This window comes from Hippopotamus amphibius, chromosome 16, assembly GCF_030028045.1.
Source record: "Hippopotamus amphibius kiboko isolate mHipAmp2 chromosome 16, mHipAmp2.hap2, whole genome shotgun sequence".
Classification (NCBI taxonomy): domain Eukaryota; kingdom Metazoa; phylum Chordata; class Mammalia; order Artiodactyla; family Hippopotamidae; genus Hippopotamus; species Hippopotamus amphibius.
This window is the reverse complement of record NC_080201.1, coordinates 52035270-52058061: the sequence shown is the minus strand read 5'-3', so window position 1 is coordinate 52058061 and position 22792 is coordinate 52035270. Positions and strand designations below refer to the sequence as shown.

The following is a 22792-nucleotide window of genomic DNA, read 5'->3' as shown; positions in this document are numbered from 1 at the left end:
CTAACTGCTAAACAATCATTGACAGGTGAACACTGAAACTCAGCACAAAAGATACCCTACATCCAAATAAAAAGGAGAAGCCACAATGAGTTGGTAGGAGGGGCACAACTGTGATAAAATCAAATCCCATAACCACTGGGTGGGCAACTCACAAACTGGAGAACAATTATACCACAGAATTCCACCCACTGGAGTGAGGGTTCTGAGCCCCATGCCAAGCTTCCCAACCTGGGAGTCTGGCAATGAGAGAAGGAATCTCCAGAGAATCAGACTTTGAAGGCCAGCAGAATTTCATTGCAGGACTTCCACAGGACTGGGGGAGGCAGACATTCCACTCTTGGAGGGCACACACAAAGTAGTGTGTGCACCAGGACCCAGAGGAAAGGAGCAGTGACCCCACAGGAGACTGAACCAGATCTACCTGCTAGTGTTGGAGGGTCTCCTGCAGAGGCAGGGGTGGCTGTGGCTCGAGTGGGGACAAGGACACTGGCAGCAGAAATTCTGGGAAGTACTCATTGGCGTGAGCCCTCCCAGAGTCCACCGTTAGCCCCCAAAAAGAGCCTGTAGCCTTCACTGCTGGTCATCTGAGGCCAAACAACCAACAGGAAGGGAACTCAGCCCCACCCATTAGCAGACAAGTGGATTAAAGTTCTAAAGTTTTACTGAGCTCTGCCCACCAGAGCAACACCCAGCTCTACCCACCACCAGTCCTGCCCATCAGGAAGCCTGCAGAAGCCTCTTAGACAGCCTCATCCACCACAGGGCAGACAGCAGTAGCAAGAAGAACTACAATCCTGCAGCCTGCTGAACAAAAACCACAATCGCAGAAAGCTAAACAAAATTAAAAGGCAGAGGCCATTGTATCAGATGAAGGAACCAGATAAACTCCCAGAAAAACAGTCAAATGAAGTGGAGATAGGCTACCTTCCAGAAAAAAGAATTCAGAATAATGATAGTGAAGATGATCCAGGACCTCGGAAAAAGACTAGATGCAAAGATCAAAAAGATGCAAGAAATATTTAACAAAGACCCAGAAGAATTAAAGAACAAACAAACAGAGATAAGCAATACAATAACTAAAATGAAAAATTCACTAGAAGGAACCAAAAGTAGAATAAATGAGGGAGAAGAATGGATAAGTGACCTGGAAGACAGAATGGTGGAAATCACTGCTGTGGAACAGAATAAAGAAAAAAAAAATGAATGAAAAGAAATGAAGACAACATGAGACCTCTAAGACAACATTAAACACACAAACATTCACATTACAGGGGTCCCAGAAGGGGAAGAGAGAGAGAGAAAGGACCCAAGAAGATATTTGAAAAGATTATAGTTGAAAACTTCCCTAACATGGGAAAGGAAATAGCCACCCAAGTCTGGGAAGCGCAGACAGTCCCATACAGGATAAACCCAAGGAGAAACACGCCAAGACACATAATAATCACACTGACAAAAATTAAAGACAAAGAAAAATTATTAAAAGCAACAAGGGAAAAACAACAAATAACATACAAGGTAACTCCCATAAGGTTAACAGCTGATTTCTCAGCAGAAACTCTGCAGGCCGGAAGGGAATGGCATGACATATTTAAAGTGATGAAAGGGAAGAACCTATGACCAAGAATATTCTACCCAGCAAGGATCTCATTCAGACTCAACAGAGAAATCAAAAGCTTTACACACAAGCAAAAGCTAAGAGAATTCAACACCACCAGACAAGCCCTACAACGAATGCTAAAGGAACTTCTCTAGGTGGGAAACACAAGAGAAGAAAAAGACCTACAAAAATAAACCCAAAACAATTAAGAAAGTGGTAATAGGAACATACATATCAATAATTACCTTGAATGTAAATGGATTAAATGTTTCAACCGAAAAACACAAACTGGCTGAATGGATACAAAAACAAAAGCCGTATATATGCTGTCTACAAGAGACGCACTTCCATGCAAATGGAAATCAAAAAGAAAGCTGGAGTAGCAATACTCATATCAGCTAAAATAGACTTTAAAATGAAGAATGTTGCAAGAGACAAGGAAGGACACTACATAATGATGAAGGGATAAATCCAAGAAGAAGATATAACAATTATAAATATATATGCACCCAATATAGGAGCACCTCAATACACAAGGCAAATGCTAACAACTATAAAAGAGGAAATCAATAGTAATACAATAATAGTGGGCGATTTTAACACCCCACTTACGCCAATGGACAAATCACCTACACAGAAAATTAATAACGAAGTACAAGTTTTAAATGACACAATAGACCAGATACATTTAATTGATATTTATAGGACATTCTACCCAAAAACAGCAGATTACACTTTCTTCTCAAGTGCACATGGAACATTCTCCAGGACACATCACATCTTGGGTCATAAATCAAGCCTCAATAAATTTAAGAAAATTGAAATCTCATTAAGCATCTTTCCCAACCAAAATGCTATGAGATTAGAAATAAATAACAAGGAAAAATCATAAAAAACACAAACATGTAGAGGCTAAACAATACACTACTAAATAACCAAGAGGTCACTGAAGAAATCAAGGAGGAAATCAAAAACACCTAGAGAAAAATGACAACAAAAACACAATGATCCAAAACCTATGGGATGCAGCAAAGGCCGGTCAAAGAGGGATGTTTATAGCAATACAACCCTACCTCAAGAAACAAGAAAAATCCCAAATAAACAATTTAACCTTACACCTAAAAGAACTAGAGAACGAAGCATAAACAAAATCTAAAGTTAGTAGAAGGAAAGAAATCAGAAAGATCAGAGAAGAAATAAATTAAATATAAACAAAGAAAACAATAGCAAAGATCAATAAAACTAAAAGCTGGTTCTTTGAGAAGATAAACAAAATTGATAAACCTTTAGCCAGACTCATTAAGAAAAAGAGGGAGAGGACTCAAATCAATAAAATTAGAAACGAAACAGAAGTTGCAATGGACACCGCATAAATAAAAAGCACCAAAAGAGACTACTACAAGCAACTATATGCCAATAAAATGCACAACCTGGAAGAAATGCAAAAATTCTTAGAAAGGTATAACCTTCCAGAACTGAATTAGGAAGAAGTAGAAAATATGAACAGACCAATCACAAGTAATGAAATTGAAACTGTGATTAAAAATCTTCCAACCACAAAGGCTCAGGATCAGATGGCTTCACAGGTAAATTTCTATCAAACATTTAGAGAAGACCTAACACCCATCCTTCTCAAATTCTTCCAAAAGAAATTGCAGAGGAAGGAACACTCCCAAACTCATTCTATGAGGCCACCATCACACTGATACCAAAACCAGGGAAAGATACTACCAAAAAAAGAATATTACAGACCAATATTACTCATGAATATAGATGCAAAAATCCTCAACAAAATACTAGCAAACGGAATGCAACAACACATTAAAAGGATCATACACCATGATCAAGTGGAATTTATCCCAGGAATGCAAGGATTCCTCAATATATGCAAATCAATCAATGTGATACACCATATTAACAAACTGAAGAACAAAAACCATATGATCATCTCAATAGATGCAGAAAAAACTTTTGACAAAATCCAATACCCATTTATGATAAAAACTGTCCAGAAAGTGGGCATAAGAGAATCTACCTCAACATAATAAAGGCCATATATGACAACCCCACAGCAAACATCATTCTCAATGGTGGAAAACTGAAAGCATTCCCTCGAAGATCAAGAACAAGACAAAGACCTCCACTCTTGCCACTACTATTCAACATAGTTTTGGAAGTCCTTGCCACAGAAATCAGAGAAGAAAAAGAAATAAAAGGAACCCAAATTGGAAAAGAAGAAGAAAAACTGTCACTGTTTGCAGATGACATGATAGTATACATAGAAAATCCTAAAGATGCCACCAGAAAGCTACTTGAGCTCATCCATGAATTTGACAAAGTTGCAGGATATAATATTAACACACAGAAATCTCTTGCATTCCTATACACTAACAATGAAAGATCAGAAAGAGAAATTAAGGAAACAATCCCATTCACCACTGCAACAAAAAGAGTAAAATACCTAGGAACATACCTACCTAAGGAGGTAAGTGACTTGTACTCAGAAAACTATAAGACACTGATGAAAGAAATCACAGATGACACAAACAGATGGAGAGATATACCATGTTCTTGGATTGGAAGAATAAATATTGTGAAAATGACTATACTACCCAAAGTAATCTACAGATTCAATGTGATCCCTATCAAATTACCAATGACAATTTTTACAGAACTAGAACAAAAAATTATACAATATGTATAGAGAGACAAAAGCCCACGAATAAGGACTTACTAGGTAGTGCAGTGGTTAAGATTCCACCTGTCAATGCAGGGGACATGGGTTCGATCCCTGCTCCAGGAAGATCTCACATGCCACGGAGCAACTAAGTCTGTGCATCACAACTACTGAGCCTGCGCACCTAGAGCCTGTGCTCCACAACAAGAGAAGCCACTGCAATGCGGAGCCCACGCACCACAATGAAGAGTAGCCCCCACTTGCCACAACTAGAGAAAGCTCGTGCACAGCAACAAAGACCCAACACAGCCAATAAATAAATAAATAATTTTTTTAAAAAAAGCCCACACATAGCCAAAGCAATCCTGGGGGAAAAAATGGAGCTGGAGGAATCAGACTCCCTAAGTTCAGACCATACTACAAAGCTACGGTAATCAAGACAATATGGTACTGGCAGAAAAAACAGAACTATAGATCAATGGAACAGGATAGAAAGCCCAGAGATAAACCCCTGCACCTATAGCAATTAATCTGTGAGAAAGGAGGCAAGGATATACAATGGAGAAAAGACAGTCTCTTCAATAAGTGGTGCTGGGAAGACTGGACAGCTACATGTAAAAGAATGAAATTAGAACACCATACACCACACACAAAAATAAACTCAATACACAAAAATAAACTCAATACACAAAAATAAACTCAAAATGGATTAAAGACCTAAATGTAAGACCAGACACTATAAAACTCTTAGAGGAAAACACAGGAAGAACACTCTTTGACATAAATCAGAGCAAGATCTTTTTTGACCCACCTCCTAGAATAATGGAAATAAAAACAAAAATAAACAAATGGGACCTAATAAGCCTAAAAGCTTTTGCACAGCAAAGGAAACTATAAACAAAATGAAAAGACAATCCTCAGAATGGGAGAAAATATTTGCAAACGTATCAACAGACAAAGGATTAATCTCCAAAATATATAAACAGTTCATGCAGCTCAATATCAAAAAAAAAAAAAAAAAAACCCAATCAAAAAATGGGCCGAAGATGTAAATAGGCATTTCTCCAAGGAAGACATACAGATGGCCAAGAGACACATGAAAAGCTGCTCAACATCACTAATTATTAGAGAAATGCAAATCAAAACCTACGAGGTATCACCTCACACCAGTTAGAATGGGCATCATCAGAAAATCTATAAACACTAAATGCTGGAGAGGGCGTCAAGAAAAAGGAACCCTACTACACTGTTGGCGGGACTGTAAATTGATACAGCCACTATGGAGAACAGTATGGAGGTTCCTTAAAAAACTAAAAACAGAATTACCATATGACCCAGCAATCCCACTACTGGGCATACACCCAGAGAAAACCATAATTCCAAAAGGCACGTGCACCCCAATGTTCATTGCAGCACTGCTTACAATAGCCAGGTCACGGAAGCAAACTCAATGTCCATCAACAGACGAATGGATAAAGAAGAAGTGGTACACATATACAATGGAATATTACTCAGCCATAAAGAGGAACGAAATTGGGTCATTTGCAGAGACATGGATGGACCTAGAGACTGTCATACAGGGTGAAGTAAGTCAGAAGGAGAAAAACAAACATTGTATATTAACACATATAAGTGGAATCTAGAAAAATGGTAGATCAACCGGTTTGCAAAGCAGAAATAGAGACACAGATGTAGAGAAGAAGCATGTGGACACCAATGGGAGAAAGGGGGGGGGTTGGGGTGGGATGAATTGGGAGGTTGGGATCGCCATACATGCATTAATGTATATAAAACAGATGACTATTAAGAAAAATATCAAAATGTACACTTTAAATATATGCAGTTGATTGTATGTCAATTATATCTCAATAAAACTCTTTTTAAAAGAAAAAATAAAAGTTAAGTATAGTTGAAAAAAAGGATGGGGGTGGCAGGCATCTGAGTACAAAAGAAAGCACAAAATAACTCTTTGGAATGTTGGAATTATTCTATATCCTATCTGCAGTGGTTATAAGAGTCTATGTAAAACCTCACTATAGAGAGCAAGTTTTACAGTATATAAAAATAAGGTGTTTTTTTTTTTTAACGTAAAATAGAAACTAACTTTATTTCTCTGGAAGAAGCAGATATTCATAGCTGGGGCAGCAGCTTTGGTGACAGAGGCTGGTGGGAAAACGCAGAACAGCACAGGGGAAGAGCTCAGTCAAAGAGGAAGCACTGGTGGCCCTCCTGGGCAGCTGCCCCCTTGGTCTCCTTCCAACCCTGGGCCCTGGTCCCCGCCAGAGAGCCCTGTGGCACCCCAACTCTGCTCCCTGAGCCACCTCAGGCTGTTTCCAGGCACAAGATCCTAAGACCAGCCGAGTCCCACAACACGTCCACGCTGAGGCTACACGTTCTGTCCGACACGCCAACTGCCTGCCAGGGGCTCCCTGGGGAGGGCCCCCCCCCCGCCCGGGTGCAGGTCCACCTTTCTGCGTGGCCAACACATCCTCCCTGCCCGGGGTCAAGCCTGGCTTCCCCGCTGGCAGGGCCTGGTGACACCTCTCAGCTACAGGCCCACCAGGGACTGACGCCAGAGGCAGATCAGCTGCAGGGCCTTCTGCGGGCACCCCAGGCCTGCCTTCAAGAGGCACCCGTCTGCCCCTCGGCTGGGGGGCACCGAGGGCTCCGAAGTTGCAGAGACAGTGCTGGGTGAGGGAGGGACAGCACGGCGGAACTCCCAGCCTCCCGCAGCCTTGGCCTCGCTCGGCCACTGGGAGCAGCAGGTCCTCCGGGCCTGGCAGGGCACCTCCCCACCCTGGGCACATGGACAGGCTCAAGTGATTCCTTCAGGGCAGATCCACCGGCTCTCCAGACATCTGAGCACTTTTCACCCTGCCCAGGTGCTGGGTGGGTCTGCAGATGCTCAGTTCCACGCTCAGCAGGTCAGGAGGGTCCATGGAGGGTTTTTTTTTTTTTTAATGAGTGACTAGGAATTTTTTTTAAAGAGTGAACCAACGAGGTCCAGCTGTTAGCCCAGGAAACTACATTCAATAACTTGTAATAACCTATAATGGAAAAGATTCTGAAAAAGAATAGATATATCTAAATGAATCACTTTGCTGTACACCAGGAACTAACACAACATGGTAAACCACCTATAACTTCAATTTTTATTTTTATTATTTTTTAATAAATTTATTTATTTATTTTATTTTTTGGCTCTGTTGGGTCTTTGTTGCTGCATGCGAGCTTACTCTAGTTGCAGCAAGCGGCGGCTACTCTTCATTGCAGTGCACAGGCTTCTTGTTGCGGTGGCTTCTCTTGCTGCGAAGCACGAATCCAGGTGCACAGGCTTCAGCAGTTGTGACTTGTGGGCTTAGTTGCTCCACGGCATGTGGGATCTTCTGGGACCAGGGATCAAAACTGTATCCCCTGCATTGGCAGGCAGATTCTTAACCACTGCATCACCAGAGAACTCCTTAACTACAATTTTTTTAAATAAATTAATTAATTTTATTAAAAGAAGTGAGCGAGAGAGATTGGTTCAAGATGGCAGAGTACAAGGACATGCGCTCACTTCTTCCTGCAAGAGCACTGGAAACAGAGCTATCTGTTGAATAAACATTGACAGGAAGACCCTGGAACCAACCAAAAAATATTCCTTACATCCAAAGAAAAAGGAGAAGCCGCAATGAGACGGTAGGAGGGGAGCAATCATGATAAAATCAAATACATCCTACAATATATCTGACCAGTATTCATTTAAATTATCAAGGTCATCAAAAACAAAGAAACCAGAAATGTCTGAGCAAGTTAACCACCAAGAAGTACCAAAGGAGGGATGATGACCAGCTGTACTGTGGTACCCTAGAGGAGAAAAGGGGCATTAGGTAAAAACGAAGGAAATATGAATAAAGTATGGACTTTAGTTAATAATAATGTATCAGCATTGGTTTATCATTTTAATAAACATACAATCCTAATCAAACTAATGTAAAATATTTAATAATTGGAGAAACTGTGCATTGGGAGGAGGGTGTAACATGGAAATACCCTACTATATGCTCGATTTTTGGTGATATAAAACTCTTTAAAGTCTATTAATAAAACTAAAAGATAAAAATCTCAAACTAAATAAATAAATAAGGGAAAAACTGACTGAGGCATCTAGGAGAACCTACTGGACAACATGACACAAACATAAAGAGATCCAGAAGCACACAAGAGGGTTGAAAGGCATGGTAACTTTCAGGGAAGGAGAAAGAGCAAGACACACAGAAGGTCAGAAACAAGGGGAGAAAGACAAAGTGCGATGGGTGAGCCACGCCCTGAGCAGAGCTCCATGCCCACCCAGAGGGTCTAATCCTGACCCACTCTTCCTCAGATACTCCCTAACCCACCACTCCTCCAGGAGGCGCCTAGAAGGTCAATTTCCTAAGCACAGCTCCAGCAGTACAGTTCGGCAGTGCTGAGGAAGGAAGGGGGAGGGAGGTTCCCCCCAAATTTTCTCTCTCCTTTTCCAAAGGAAAAATTTTCAGAACTTTGTACCAGAGAATGTAAAATCCAGAAGGGTGTTTACAGAACCTCTCATCTATCACCTTCATCCCACGCATTCATGATAAGAACAGCTAATACTTACGGAATGCCATCTGCCATGCAGTTTACATGCATTAACCTGATGATTCCTCATCAAAACAAAGGGGTAAGTACCATCATTGACCCAATAAGGTTCAGGGAGGTGAGGTTACCTGTTCACGTTCACACAACCAAAATGGGGTAAGGGCTCCAATCCAGACCTTTTTTTTTAAAAAAAAAACTTTTTCTTTTTTATTGGAGTATAGCCAATTGACAATGTTGTGATAGTTTCAGGTGCACAGCAAAGCGACTCAGCCAGGTATATACATGTATCCATTCTCCCCTAAACTCCCCTCCCATCCAGGCTGTCAATCCATGTCTTCATTTTGCTCTTAACCACTATGCCATTGTCCAGAAAGGGAAACTGAGACCCAGAGAGGAGAAAGCGTTTTCCTGGCTTCACCACTAGCTACTCTAGAAGCCAGGCCATTACACGCTGGCACATGTCCTGCCTCTTGGGAGATAAGGCACATGATGAGACACTAACCTCTCGCTCCGTGTTCCGGGGTCATTACTAAAGCCAAAGTCACTTGACCTCACTGCCCCCAAGTGCTTCTCCTGGGCTGACCCGATCACCCCCTCACCATCCAACTCACAGCAGCCTGTCTGAAGGATCACTGACTTTGCTAGTGCCAACCTCATTGAAAAAACAACTCCCCAAATGCTACCTCCCTCCTTGACAGGGAACAAGGGGGAAGAGGAGGGGCCAGGCTTTGGGCCAACTCGGGTGCAGGCTGGGATCAGGATCAGGGGGGTTGATACCTGCCAAGCCTGTGCTAATCCTCTTGCCCTCCTCTTACCCCTCCAAAACCAACAAACAACTTTCCTCTCTGCTTTGTTCTGCCCTTTGTCCCCTCCCCAGGGGACTCAGACCTCAGGACCCAGAATGATCTGAGAAAGATGCCATTCCTGGGAGGGCCAACCTCACCCACCTGCACTTGTTCAAGACTGGAGGAGGCACCTGGGCAGGGTTGTTCGGCTGTCAGAGCCTGTGCAGAGGCCACCTGGGGCACCTCTCAGGCCCACAAGGACCCATCTCAGCACTCACATGGTGTTCATATCAGAACCTGCTTGGACCAACCTCAGACCTATATTGTGCCACCCTTATACCCTCTTGAAGGCAGCCCCAGTGCCCACCCATGCATATTCTCAGAGCCCTCTTGACACCAGAGGTGGCTCTATTACTGTTTTCTTGGTATCTAGTTCAATGTCAACGTATTCTCAATCCTAGTGTCTACCTGGGGACAGGCTCAATGACAACAGGCTGCCCCTCCCTCCTTAGGGCTACCATAGCAGAACCTGCTCATGTAATCCACGTGTCCAATGCTGACCTGAATCTGAGCACCCACCTGCTGCTAAACGTGACCTCCACGTGGCCCCCAGCGTGGGCTAGGCCAGTCAATGGAGGAAGAAGTAGGACAGAGAATTCAGCTCTCAGCTCCCACAATTACTACCTGTGTGACCTCCAGCAAGTGGCTTTACAGAGTCTCACGCTTCTCAACCTCAAGATGAAGATGCTAATGAACCAGCCCCACTGGGACAAGGACCAGTGAGATCCTGCACTTGTGAACTTCATCTTCACAGCGGGTGCTTTCCAGGGTAATCATCATTATGGAGGGAAAAAGTCAGTGAGGGAAGGACAGCAGGACCACTCCTCTTTTCTCTACTCCCACTTTCAGCATCCTAGGGCCCCTCTCTGTTCCTGACACTGGCGTTTACACAAATCTCTCCTGACATAGTTCCCTCTGCCTGCTAAGAGCAGCCCTGACACAGCAGGTATCGCCCCTAACGGGGACATCACACACCCTCAAATACAACTTTCTCTTCCCAAATATTCCCTTTCCACGGGTGGGGAAACCTAATCCCAGGAAGGGCAAATGAGTGCACAGCAGGAGAGACAGGGGTCACACATGGGCCCCTGGCCCACGCTCTGTTTTCTGTCCTCAGCATACCTACGTGGAAAATGGGTAACATTAACAATAATAATAATAGAAATGATACAATCAACATAATGAGCTTCCTTAAGGATCTGGGAGGGAACCAGCAGGGCTCTCTGTGAATTCTAACCCTTGAGACAGTTGGGATGTTTCAATATCCTATTGGTGGCTATTACTATTTCCCAAGCCCTGGCCAGTCCCTCTGCCACCTGAGGCCATGAGTTACTCTTCTCCAGTTCTGTGGAATATTCCACAGAAATGCAGCTCTGGCCTTCTAGCTCTTGCCCAACCACAGATGGTCAATTCTATGACCTCCTCCTTATCTCACTTTGAAGTTTCAATGAGGATTCTGGGCATCAAAAGGCAGCACGCTGTCCAAAATAAAAGCAGGTCAGCCTCTGGGGTCAGATTTAGACTCCACGATCCAGATGGAGTCTCCTTCCGGGAACCCCACATCCACAGCCCAGGGTCCTTTCTCACCTCAGGACCCTCACATCCATTCCCTGGAATCTCTCTCCACCACGAGATCCTTCGACCTACATGCGTCCTCACCAAAAGACCCCCAAGTCCACAGCCACACATCCTGTCTCATTCTAACTCCCTCATATCCACATCTTTGATTTCTTCATTCCCAAGACCCCAAAAACCACCACCATGGGGTCCCTTCTCACTCTGAGATCCAAAATACAAAGCTCAGGGGCTCCCCATAGCAATCATTCCAAAATCTTCAATTCTGGAGCTTATCTAATGCCCACCCCCCAAAGTCCATAGTGTGAGGTAGCCTCTCCTGAGAGAACCACAAATTCCAATTTGGGGCCCACTCCCTGGTAATCTGACCTGAGGTTCCCTCTCCTCCTTCCTTGCTGGCTGTGTCCCAAGAAAGGCAGGGAGCATAGCAGGGGGTGTAGTTGGAGATGAAATGAGACAATTATATAATCAGGATCAAAGTCTGCCCTTCTTTCCCAGGTAGTATAAAAGCAAACCATTCCAGACATCACCAGCTAACCATCACACCCAGCGCCACCATGCTGGCCTCAGGGCTGCTTCTTGTGGCTTTGCTGGCCTGCCTGACTGCAATGGTCTTGATGTCTGTCTGGCGGCAGAGGAAGTTCCAGGGGAAACTGCCTCCCGGACCCATCCCTTTGCCCTTCATCGGGAACTACCTGCAGCTGAACACCCAGCAGATGTACAACTCCCTCATGAAGGTGTCCCAAGGCAGGGAGATGGGTGGAAAGGGATGCGGGTGCCAGTTTGGCCTGGGACTGACAATGTTGGACTAGAGTCAGAAAGAGGGAAGGAAAGGGAAGGAAAGGATAGAAAGGAAAGGAAAGGAAAGGAAAGGGAAGGGAAGGGAAGTGAAGGGAAGGGAAGGGAAGGGAAGGAAAGGAAAGGAAAGGAAAGGAAAGGAAAGGAAAGGAAAGGAAAGGAAAGGAAAGGAAAGGAAAGGAAAGGGGGCGTTTTAAAGATTCATTATCAGGGTCCTAGCCAGGGAAGACCATAGCCTGGGACGTCCAACTTCTTGACTGTCAGAACCTATAGGGAAATGCATCCCAGTATGTGAGGTCTGGGAACAGGGCCAGTTCAGGGTAGGGGCTGCTCCCTCTAACCACTCCCACTCACCTCCATCAGATGCGCGAGCGCTACGGCCCTGTGTTCACCGTGCACCTGGGGCCCCGGCGGATCGTGGTGCTGTGTGGATATGACGCTGTGAAGGAGGCCCTGGTGGACCAGGCTGAGGAATTCAGTGGGCGAGGAGAGCAGGCTACCTTCGACTGGCTCTTCAAAGGCTATGGTGAGAGGGTCTGTGGGGCGGGGTAGAGGGGGGTGTCGTCAGGCAGACCTGATGGCTTCAGTGTCCCCAGCCTTCTTCTCCTGACTTCCCCTGGTGTTCTCTGTCCCCACTCCTGTTCACTGTTGCCGCCCCTTCTGTCTCTAATGTGTCTCAGCATTCCTGCCTCTCTATTTCTCTCTGTCTCTCTTTCCCCATCTCCCTGTTCTCTTACACTAGATGTCTCTTCTTTCTCTGTATCTCTTAGAAGCTCTTAGGATTTCTGCTTTGCAATCCGAGTCCTCTGTCTCCATGTGCCTTTCTGTCTCTTCCTCCTTTTCAGCTTCTGAAACCTGTGCTTCCCCAGGTTTCTCTCTCCTTCCTTCTCTTCTTTCTTAGTCTTAGAAGCTCCATTATTTCTCCTTCAAAATCCCCATGCCTCCACCTGCTGGTAACAGTCTACCCTCCTCCCAGGCCCTCTCTGTTTCCCTCTCCCTGTTTTTCTCTCCTCTCCACCTCAGTTTTAGAATTCCTCACAATCGTTATATCCGCCTCCCAGTTCTCCATGTATCTCACTTCCCCTCCTTCCCTCCTCTCTCCTCCTGGGAGTGTCTCTCTACCTTTCCTTTCTCGGGTATCTCTCTTGCCTCTCTCCATCTGATGCTGCTCTTCCAACTCGGTCTCTGTCTCTTTCTGCGTTTCTCCGAGTTGTATGTCTCTCTCTGACTGTCTCTGTGTCTGTCTTTCTCCCCGGGGCCCCACACCCAGCCCCACCCCACCCCCCATGCACCATTCTCTCCCTCCCTCTCTTCCTTCCTTCCTCCCACCCTCTGTCCCTCCCTCCCCTCTCCTCCTGGCTTTTTCTCCCACTCGCGCTCTCTCTTCGCCCACTTCTGTATCTCCCTAGGGACCCCGGGGTCTGGGCTGGGCCTCCTGCCCCTCTCTGCCCTCCCCCCACTCCTACCCGCCCTCCGCAGGCGTGGCTTTCAGCAACGGGGAGCGCGCCAAGCAGCTCAGGCGCTTCTCCATCACCACGCTGCGGGACTTCGGCGTGGGCAAGCGCGGCATCGAGGAGCGCATCCAGGAGGAGGCGGGCTTCCTCATCCAGGCCTTCAGGGGCACGCGCGGTGAGTGGGGGACCCTGGAGTGTGCGAGAGGGAGAAGGAAAACACCTGACCCGACACACACGTTCTGGCCCCAAGAAGGGGCCTAGGTTGGGGGAAGGCCAAAGGTGACCGGACTCCCAGCTTTGGGGTCTGAGGCTGGAAGTTTGGCTCAGCACTTGCGTGCCCTCCTCAGATTCACAGACTGGCATCAGACTGCCTGGCTGACTCTCCCCCAAATCCCTGTCTCTGCAACCCCACCCCATCCCCCAGGTACCTTCATAGATCCCACGTTCTTCCTGAGTCGAACCGTCTGCAATGTCATCAGCTCCATCGTCTTCGGGGACCGCTTTGACTACGAGGACAAAGAGTTCCTGTCACTGCTGCAGATGATGCTGGGAAGCTTCCAGTTCACAGCTACGTCTACCGGGCAGGTAACCCCGTCCCAGCCTAGCTCCACCATTGCCCTACCTCAGCCTGTCAACGGCTCCCCCACAGGAGACACGTGCCCCAAACTCCCATCCTCTTCCAGACAGAGTCCCCTCAAAATCAGAGCCCACTCTAGGACAACTGAGCAGTTGCATCAGAACCCAGGACAGGTGCCCCATACTCAAGGATGCCTGGATATCCCAAAAGATGCCCCCACCAACAAAAAAAGAAAAAGAAAAAGAAAAACAATAGACACCACAGGCAAGATACATGTCCTCAACCCAGCTTTCTCAGCAGGGAGGGGTCCTCATCCCAACTTACTTTAATATCTAACAGATGCTCCCTTTTAAGACATTCTATCTTTCCAGCTGAATTTCTTAACAGCTGGGCAAGTGATCACGTCAGCCCACTTCCTGACTACCTGAACACCTAGTGCTGCAAAACTCAGCCCGCCAAAATCACTGGTTATCTACGCTGGGTCCCAAACCAGCCCACAGGAATATCTAGGCAGTGCCCCCTACCCAGCTCACTTAAATATCTCAACATTTGTACAGGTACCCCAACCAAGACAACTAAACACGTAAACACCTGGATAGATTGTTCCCCAGACAACCAAATAAGTATCCCCCAATCCAGCACGACAGAAGTGCCCTGTATTAGCCCATTTGAATATCTGAACAATTAATAGGTATCTCCCCATTTCACACCTGACGCAGTGCCACTTTAATACCTTAACACCTGTCCAGAAGCCCCCAATCCAGATTCCCTAAATATCTGCACAGTTGTCTCCAACTGAGACCACACAAATGCCTAAACACCTAGACAGGTGACCTCTCCATACCAGTCCAACCTAAATAGCTAAACACATGAACAGGTATCTCCCAACCCAACATCACCTGAATATATGAACACTAGATGTGTGCTCCAATCCAGCATCACCTGCATATCTGATTCCTGGATGTGTGTTTCAGTCCATCTCATTTTAATCCTTGGACAGGAGCCCTCACACAACTCATGTGAAAATTTATATATCTATTCCCATCCAGCTGCATCAAAATACCTAAGCATCTGGGCAGGTGCCTTTAACCCAGTGCCTTCCTTGCCCTGAGACAGGTCCCACTCGCATCGGGTCCTGAACACTGACACCGGTCCTGCCCTTCCCTTCTTTCTCTCCCCACCCTCAGCTCTATGACATGTTCTACTCAGTGATGAAACACCTGCCAGGGCCACAGCAACAGGCATTTAAAGAGCTTCAGGGCCTCGAGGACTTCGTAGCCAAGAAGGTGGCACAGAACCAACGCACGCTGGATCCCAACTCCCCGAGGGACTTCATCGACTCCTTCCTCATCCGCATGCAGGAGGTACACCCCGACAGCCAGTATGCAGAGGTCCCAGCCAGGCAGAGGGAAAGCAGGCTGGGGTGGGGGAGAACAGAGGCCCCTTGAAATCATCCCCCATCCTAATCATCCTCACAATCCCAATTATAATTAACCATCACTGGTCCATCTGTTGAGCCCATTTGCCCATGGACAGGACTTGTGAGTACGACTCATAAGAGCAAGCATTTCTACAACACTGCCATGCACCAGGCACTACTTTAAGTGCTTTACGGTATCCAGCTATTGAGCACCCAAGACGGCAATTGGACTAGACTCTCTATTATGACCCCAACTTTACATATGAGGAAACTTAGGCCCAGGAGTATACATACCCTGTCTGAGGTAACACAGCGAGGAAGCAGTGGAGCCTAGCTCAAACCCTGCTTTCTCATTCTAAGGCTGGTGCTTTTCACCACCATGCACTCTTACCTTTCATTCCCTGGTATCAGATACACCTGTATGGACAGGTGACCTGACTTTACTATGCCACAGTGGAGGGTCCCCACCCCCATCTGGATGGCAGTCTCCCTTCTATGATGAAAGCAGATGGGGCTGTATGGGGTCTGAGGTTCAAGGTGAAAGGACCCAGGGAGGGATTTCTCCATGGTAAGCTTCAAGATGTTTAGTGAAGGAATACAATGCTGTTGCTGAAAATTCTGCATCTGTGTCTCAGGAAGTGTCTCTCTAACTCTCTCTGATTCATTCTGTCATGCCATCTCTGTCCCTCTTTCTCACTCACTGCCACTGCCTCTCTGTATCCCTCTGTTTCTAAATATTCCTACCATGAAAAAATGACAACTAAGCTGATCATTAAAGGCCAGGTAGTCAGCTGGCAAAGAGTGTTAGAAGGGCATTTGGGACAAAGCCTGCATCCTGGGCAAAGGCCTGAGGACCTGGAGAGAGCCTGGCAGAAGTAGAGTCCCTTGGACTTCTCTTGTGGTCCAGTAGTTAAGACTCCACACTCTCACTGTAGGCTGCATGGGTTAGATCCCTGGTCGGGGAAGTTCCCCATGCTGCACAGCCCGGCCGGTGGCAGGGAGAAAAGGCAAAGCAATAGAGTCCCTCTTCCCACCTTTGGTCTGGATCTAAAAGAGGCAGATCCAAAGGGAAAACCCTGAGAAGGGCCCTGAGAGTATGGGGGAGTGGGCTCAGCCTGAAACCCCCTGTCCACACAGGAGAAAAAGAATCCCAACACAGAGTTCTGCTGCAAGAACCTGGTGCTGACCACACTGAACCTCTTCTTTGCGGGCACCGAGACCGTCAGCACGACCCTGCGATACGGCTTCCTGCTGCTCATGAAGCACCCAGATGTGGAGGGTAAGGCTGGGGGGGGGGGGGCAGGGAAGTGGGGGCCAGGGGGCCACACACCCTCAGAATTCCTCTGAGCCTGTTGCAATGGTCCCACTGCTCCCAGGTCCCTGGACCCTCGTCCTGCTTTCCAGAGACAAGGTGATATTCGGCTGAGAGGCACCAGCCCAGTTTCACTAGCTGTTACAATATCGAAAATATCTGAGCTGATTGGTATATAGTTCTTGTGCAGAACAGACCAAGTGCCCACCGCCTGCTCCTCCAGACCATCCCTTAGCCTCTCCCCTTGCACCTCCCCTATGATGTTGGCAGGACCAGGTGAACCAGACCCTGCACCAACAGTGCCTATGGCCTGAATGGTCTACCTCCACGTCACACGTGGGTGTCATGCATGTTGCACATATTTGGACGATCACCCCTGCCCTGAGTCCTCGCAGGAGCTAAACACCTTCCCCTCCTCCCCCAGCCAAAATCCACGAGGAGATTGACCGCGTGATTGGCAAGAACCGGCAGCCCAAGTTCGAGGACCGAGCCAAGATGCCCTACACAGAGGCCGTGATACATGAGATCCAGAGATTTGGAGACATGATTCCCATGGGCGTGGCCCGCAGAGTCACCAAGGATACCAAGTTTCGAGACTTCTTCATTCCCAAGGTGCTGCCCCACCAAGCCTATGGGGATCCCCAACCTGCTCTCTGTGATCCTGCACCCCGTTCCCCTTAGAAGCTTCCCAGGCCCTGTCCCACTCCCTAAAAGATTTTCCCAACCACCGTGTCCCTTCCAACTTCCACTCAGTGACTCCTGAATTCCAGATCTCCCCAGACCTCTTGCCTCAGGGAATATGAACCCTATGTCCCCCAAAATTCCTGTCTCAGATAGTTGAATCTCACATCCCATAAAACTCCTCCCTCAGAGGATCCCAACTTCCATTCCTCCCATTTCCCTTCCACTGGGGCACCCAGGTTCCCCCTTCAGCCCCATGGCTTTTTCACACACCCATTCCCCACTCCACCTTATCAAAGTCCCTTGCCTCCTCCCAACCAGGGCACCGAAGTGTTCCCTATGCTGGGCTCTGTGCTGAGAGACCCCAAGTTCTTCTCCAACCCCCGAGATTTCAACCCCCAGCACTTCCTGGATGAGCAGGGGCAGTTTAAGAAGAGTGATGCTTTTGTGCCCTTCTCCATCGGTAAGAGACACTGCCAAAGCCAACACCAACAGGGGCCTCCTTCATCTCTCAGGTGTAACCTAGTATCTTTCTCCAACTCGGAAGTCCCTCTTACCATATACACTGGAAACAACCAGCTGTAACCCCCATAACTACCAGGCAAAAGAAAAGGGTTGAACATACCCATTTCAGAGATGGGGAAAGTCAAGACTCAAGTGTGAGTCAGAGATTTGTCCAAGGTCACATATTCTTCAGATTCCTAGAAAGACGATGACAGCACAGCAGCCACATCTGAGTTTGTATTTGGCGGGAAGGGGCATCTACATTTCCCACTACTACAGCCTGTTTTGGCTCACCCCCCGCCCCCCCCCCCCCCCATGTTCGAGGGATACAGGCTAAGAGAGGAGTAGCAACTTCTCTGAAAGTCTCTCAAGCCTCTATATTCCAGCCCCTCCTCCCTCCAAGAATGCGGCTGGGAGGTTGGTAGTAGGATCCCGGCAGCAATGCGAACAAGCCTCACCCCCCACGCCTCCCACCCTGTTCCTTCAGGAAAGCGGTACTGTTTTGGAGAAGGCCTGGCTAGAATGGAGCTCTTTCTCTTCCTCACCACCATCCTGCAGAACTTCCACCTCAAGTCCCCACAGTCACCCCAGGATATCGACGTGTCCCCCAAACACGTGGGCTTTGCCACCATCCCACCAAACTACACCATGAGCTTCCTGCCCTGCTGAGCCAGGGCTGTGCCAGGGCAGGGCTGGTGGGTGGGGCAAATGGGGAGGGAGGGGCCTGGGCAGGGTTAGGGGAGGGACTGGGCTAAGGATGGGAGTTGGTGGACAGGGAGAAAGGAAGGGGCAAGGTGGATAGGAGAGGAAGAAGAAACAGAACAGACTCTCTTCCCCTTGCTAGAGGTGGGATGAGAGGAAAAGAGACCTTATACTCTAATTTGTATAGGAATAATAACAGATGTGATTTACTGAGCAACTCCACTGTGTCAGCTCTATTCTAAAAGCGTCAGACAGTCACCTCACTTCATGCTCGCAAACCTGTGTCATGGGGAGCAGTACTCATGCCCATTTTACAGGTAACAAGGGTGAGGTCCAGAAAGTGTAAGTCTCTATCTGAGTTCACCCAGAGCACAAGTAGGTACTCAGCAAGTACATGAACACAGATGTGTTTAGGGGTGGCTATACTTAGCCCACACTCCTTTGGGAAGATTCTTAAAAAAGCATGTCTTCCTCAAGTGAAAAAAAACACAACTTATTATATAATATTATTATACAACCTGAACAGCTCTGTCCAGGGGATTTTTCCAGAACCCTGACAGGCAGCTGACCTGGCTTCACTACACACTTGCCCACACTCCTGCTCACTCATGCACACCTTAGATACCAGGGCATATTTCGTGCCCACCACTAGATAAGGCTCCTGTGTTGGGTCAGATTCAGACCCGGGGACTGGAGTCAGATTTCCTTTTTTTTCTCTTCAGATCTTTATTGGAGAATAATTGCTTTACAAATTTGTGCCAGTTTCCACTGCTCAACAAAATGAATCAGCTGTATTTATACATATATCCCCACATCCCCTCCCTCTTGAGCCTTCCTCCCACCCTCCCTATCCCACCACTCTAGATCATCACTCAGCATCAAGTTGATCTCCCTGTGCTATGCAGAAGCTTCCCACTGGCTATCTATTTTATATTTGGTAGTGTTTATATGTCAATGCTACTCTCTCACTTTGTCCCAGCTTCCCCTTCCCCACCCTGCCATGTCCTCAAGTCCATTCTCTATGTCTGCGTCTTTATTCTTGTCCTGCCACTAGGTTCATCAGTACAGGTTTTTTAGATTCCATATATGTGGGTTAGTATATGATATTTGTTTTTCTCTTTCTGGCTTACTTCACTCTGTATGACAGACTCTAGGTCCATCCACCTCACTACAAGTAACTCAATTTCGTTCCTTTTTATGGCTGAGTAATATTCCATTGTATATATGTGCCACATCTTCTTTATCCATTCATCTGTCAATGCACATTTAGGTTGCTTCCATGAGGACTCAGACTTCTTAAAGAAATAGGTGGGAGAGTGAACATTTTCAGAGAATGCTGAGAGAGTTTGGGGAGCAGCACAGCCCCGTCTGTGTGTGTGTGTGTGCGCGCACGTGCATGTGTCCCTGCCAACATGCAAGTATGTGATTGCATGTTCTCCTGAGTGGATGCAGGAAGTCATATTTCCTATGAATTTCTGAAGGTGGGGCTCTCTCTGATGGATCTGGGATCTGTGCAGAGTCTCTGAATCCCCTGCTTCCTCTAAGTTAGTGTATGTCCCCTTAGAAGTGGCATCCTTCAGCACTGCAGCACCTGAACATTCATACACATCAGCTTTCGATCTTTGTGTAGATCTAGAGTTAGATCTAACCTTAGATCTACATACACCACAGATCCAACCTCCACAAAACGTGCCACACTTGAAGCACCAGTGATTGAGATCAAGGGAGAGGACATCTGGTCCTTCAAACCCAGCACATTTCATTACAGGCTATGATTCTCATGTTTCTCAATTTCCATGCTCTGTGTTTGGCAACTTGGGTTCCATGGATTGGCTGCTTCCTACTCATTGGAGGAGATAAGGATCCACAGGGTCACAGTCTTTATTATACAATCACACTATTTAACAATCCAGAGTCAGAAGCAAACCTTATCCATCCATGTGCATGTCACTTTAAGAGGCTTCTAGAAACCTCACCTGAGGGAATCGTAAAATTGTGTCATAATTAAACTGTTGAGTCTTGGAACTGCAGAGCCTACAATTCATAATCTTAGAATCTTGGATTCCCAGAACTTTAGACTTAGAACGTTTGAATTACTGATGCTTGGAACTCTTGATGCTCAGAATTTTAGCATCAGAGTTTCCTCTGCCCACATCCTTGGGAACTGCATCCCCAGCCCTTCTGGTGGCAAATATCTGTTCTCCAACCTGAAATTTCCTTCTGAGAAAGAGTCAAGAGAGGAAAGGAGGGGCTGGAGCTAGCTGGGTTCTGCCAATGAGGCACATCTCAGGGGAAGATAGAGTGGCTAGTAGGTCTTTGCCCTGCTAGAAGGGAGACGACAGGAAAGAGAGAACCAGGTAATCTCCAAAATCCTCAAACTTACACCTGAAAAGGGAAAAGCAGGAGTCCATCAAGGCATTCACTGAAGGTGCCAAGAGAAGTCGCATTCTAGCCACCACTGCCTCAATCTCACCTGTCCAGAGAGGACATTCTCAGCTTTGTTGCCTTGGAAGGGCCAAAGACCCAACCCAGCAAAGAGATAGTGCTGGGGCGGAGGTGTGAACAGGACCTGCGGATTCTGGTCCAGGATTTGCTGCTCACTCTTTGGGCCTTCCTGAGCCTCTCTCTGGCCTCTCTTTCTCATCTGCCTCCTTCCTCACAGGAATTGTTTGAAGAATGAAATATAGCCTCGCTCTGAGCTTTAAAACTCAATGGCTGCAGGGATGGGAGGATGAAAGTGGTGATGTTTCCGGGTAGCTTGTTTTTTCACCACTATCTTCTTCCAAACCAAGAATCCCTAGACACCTGTTCTTGCCATAACAATAACCACCAGTAGCGCATGTTGAGTGCCAGCTATGTGCCAGGCCCTGTGCTGAGCCCCTTGTATGAGTTTCCTAGGACTACCATACCAAACTGTCACAAGCTGGGTGGCTTACACCAGCAGAAACGTATTGTCTCAGAGTTCTGCAAGCTAGATCCAAAATTAAGGTGTCAGCGATTCCACTCTGAAACCCATAGTGGAATCCTTCCTTGCCTCTTCCTAGCTTCTGGTGGTTCGCATCTTTTTGGTCTTTGGAGTTGCTTGGCTTGCAGCTGTGTAATTTCAAACCCTACCTTTGCCATCACACTGTGTTGTCCCTGTGTTTATCTCTCTTCACATGGGTCATTTCACATGGATCGATGGGAAAACAATAAAGGCACAGATATGGGACCCTGCAGGGCAAGAGCAATACCAAGCTATAATATCAGCACCCTATCATGAAGCTGTAGGTGCCTTATCGGTCTATGTCACTGCTAAGCATCTCACGTATGAAAATATAGAGCAATGGCTGAAGGAACCAAGAGATCACAGCGATGGTAACATTGTTACCATGTTTGTGGGCAATAAGAGTGATCTGTGTCATCTCAGGGCAGTTCCTACATGTGAAGCAAGAGCTTTTGCAGAAAAGTATACCTTACCATTCACGGAGACATCTGCTCTAGGCTCTTCAACTATAGAAGCTACTTTTCAGACAATCTTGACAGAGATATACCAAATTGTTTCCTGGAAGCAAATGTCAGACAGACATGAAAATGATGTGTCTCCAAGCAACAGTGTGGTTCCTGTTCATGTTCCACCCACCACTGAAAACAAGCCAAAGGTGCAGTGTGGTCAGAATGTATGAGGCATTTCTCTTCTCCCCTAGAAGGTTGTGTGTAGTCCAATTCCCAGGTCTGAGATTTAAATGTATTTGTAATTCTTGTGGTCAACAACAACAACAACAAAAAGACAAAAGTGGAGAATATATTCCACGTTTAAAAGACCAAAGACGCTACAACTAAATATAATGCGTAATCAAAGATTGGATCCTGAACTGAAGGAGAGGGGCAATTGCTACAAAAGGCAGTATTGGCACAATTGATGAACATTTATTACAGACTGTAAATTTGATAAATTATTGAATCAATGTTAAAATTGCTGGTATATAGATATGAATATAGATTTGGAGAAAAAGAGAGCACACTCAAGGGAAAGACTATGCCCTGCACAATGTATGGGCCCATCAGG

General features: G+C 46.5%; 2 protein-coding genes across 2 annotated transcripts; both read left to right on the top strand.

The window, feature by feature from the left end:
• The first annotated feature begins 11834 nt into the window (after nucleotides 1–11834).
• On the top strand, nucleotides 11835–18982 carry LOC130838730 (cytochrome P450 2A13). The gene is made up of 9 exons (XM_057712215.1): nucleotides 11835–12033; nucleotides 12458–12620; nucleotides 13574–13723; nucleotides 13973–14133; nucleotides 15313–15489; nucleotides 16683–16824; nucleotides 17282–17469; nucleotides 17860–18001; nucleotides 18530–18982. Exons 1-9 carry the CDS (start codon nucleotides 11854–11856, stop codon nucleotides 18709–18711), a joined length of 1485 nt encoding a protein of 494 aa, XP_057568198.1. The 5' UTR covers nucleotides 11835–11853; the 3' UTR covers nucleotides 18712–18982.
• A 2722-nt stretch (nucleotides 18983–21704) lies between these two features.
• LOC130838736 (ras-related protein Rab-11A-like) lies at nucleotides 21705–22450 on the top strand. Its single transcript, XM_057712223.1, has one exon. It carries the CDS (start codon nucleotides 21903–21905, stop codon nucleotides 22407–22409), a length of 507 nt encoding a protein of 168 aa, XP_057568206.1. The 5' UTR covers nucleotides 21705–21902; the 3' UTR covers nucleotides 22410–22450.
• Nucleotides 22451–22792: the final 342 nt, after the last annotated feature.

What these genes read in the sequence shown, in the direction of transcription:
- LOC130838730 (XM_057712215.1), top strand. Translation starts at nt 11,854, where the DNA reads ATGCTGGCCTCAGGGCTGCTTCTTGTGGCTTTGCTGGCCTGCCTGACT. An exon ending in GAAGCACCCAGATGTGGAGG is followed by an intron (nt 16,825 to 17,281) that starts GTAAGGCTGGGG and finishes CTCCTCCCCCAG; the next exon opens with CCAAAATCCACGAGGAGATT. An exon ending in TTTTGTGCCCTTCTCCATCG is followed by an intron (nt 18,002 to 18,529) that starts GTAAGAGACACT and finishes CTGTTCCTTCAG; the next exon opens with GAAAGCGGTACTGTTTTGGA.
- LOC130838736 (XM_057712223.1), top strand. Translation starts at nt 21,903, where the DNA reads ATGGGTCATTTCACATGGATCGATGGGAAAACAATAAAGGCACAGATA.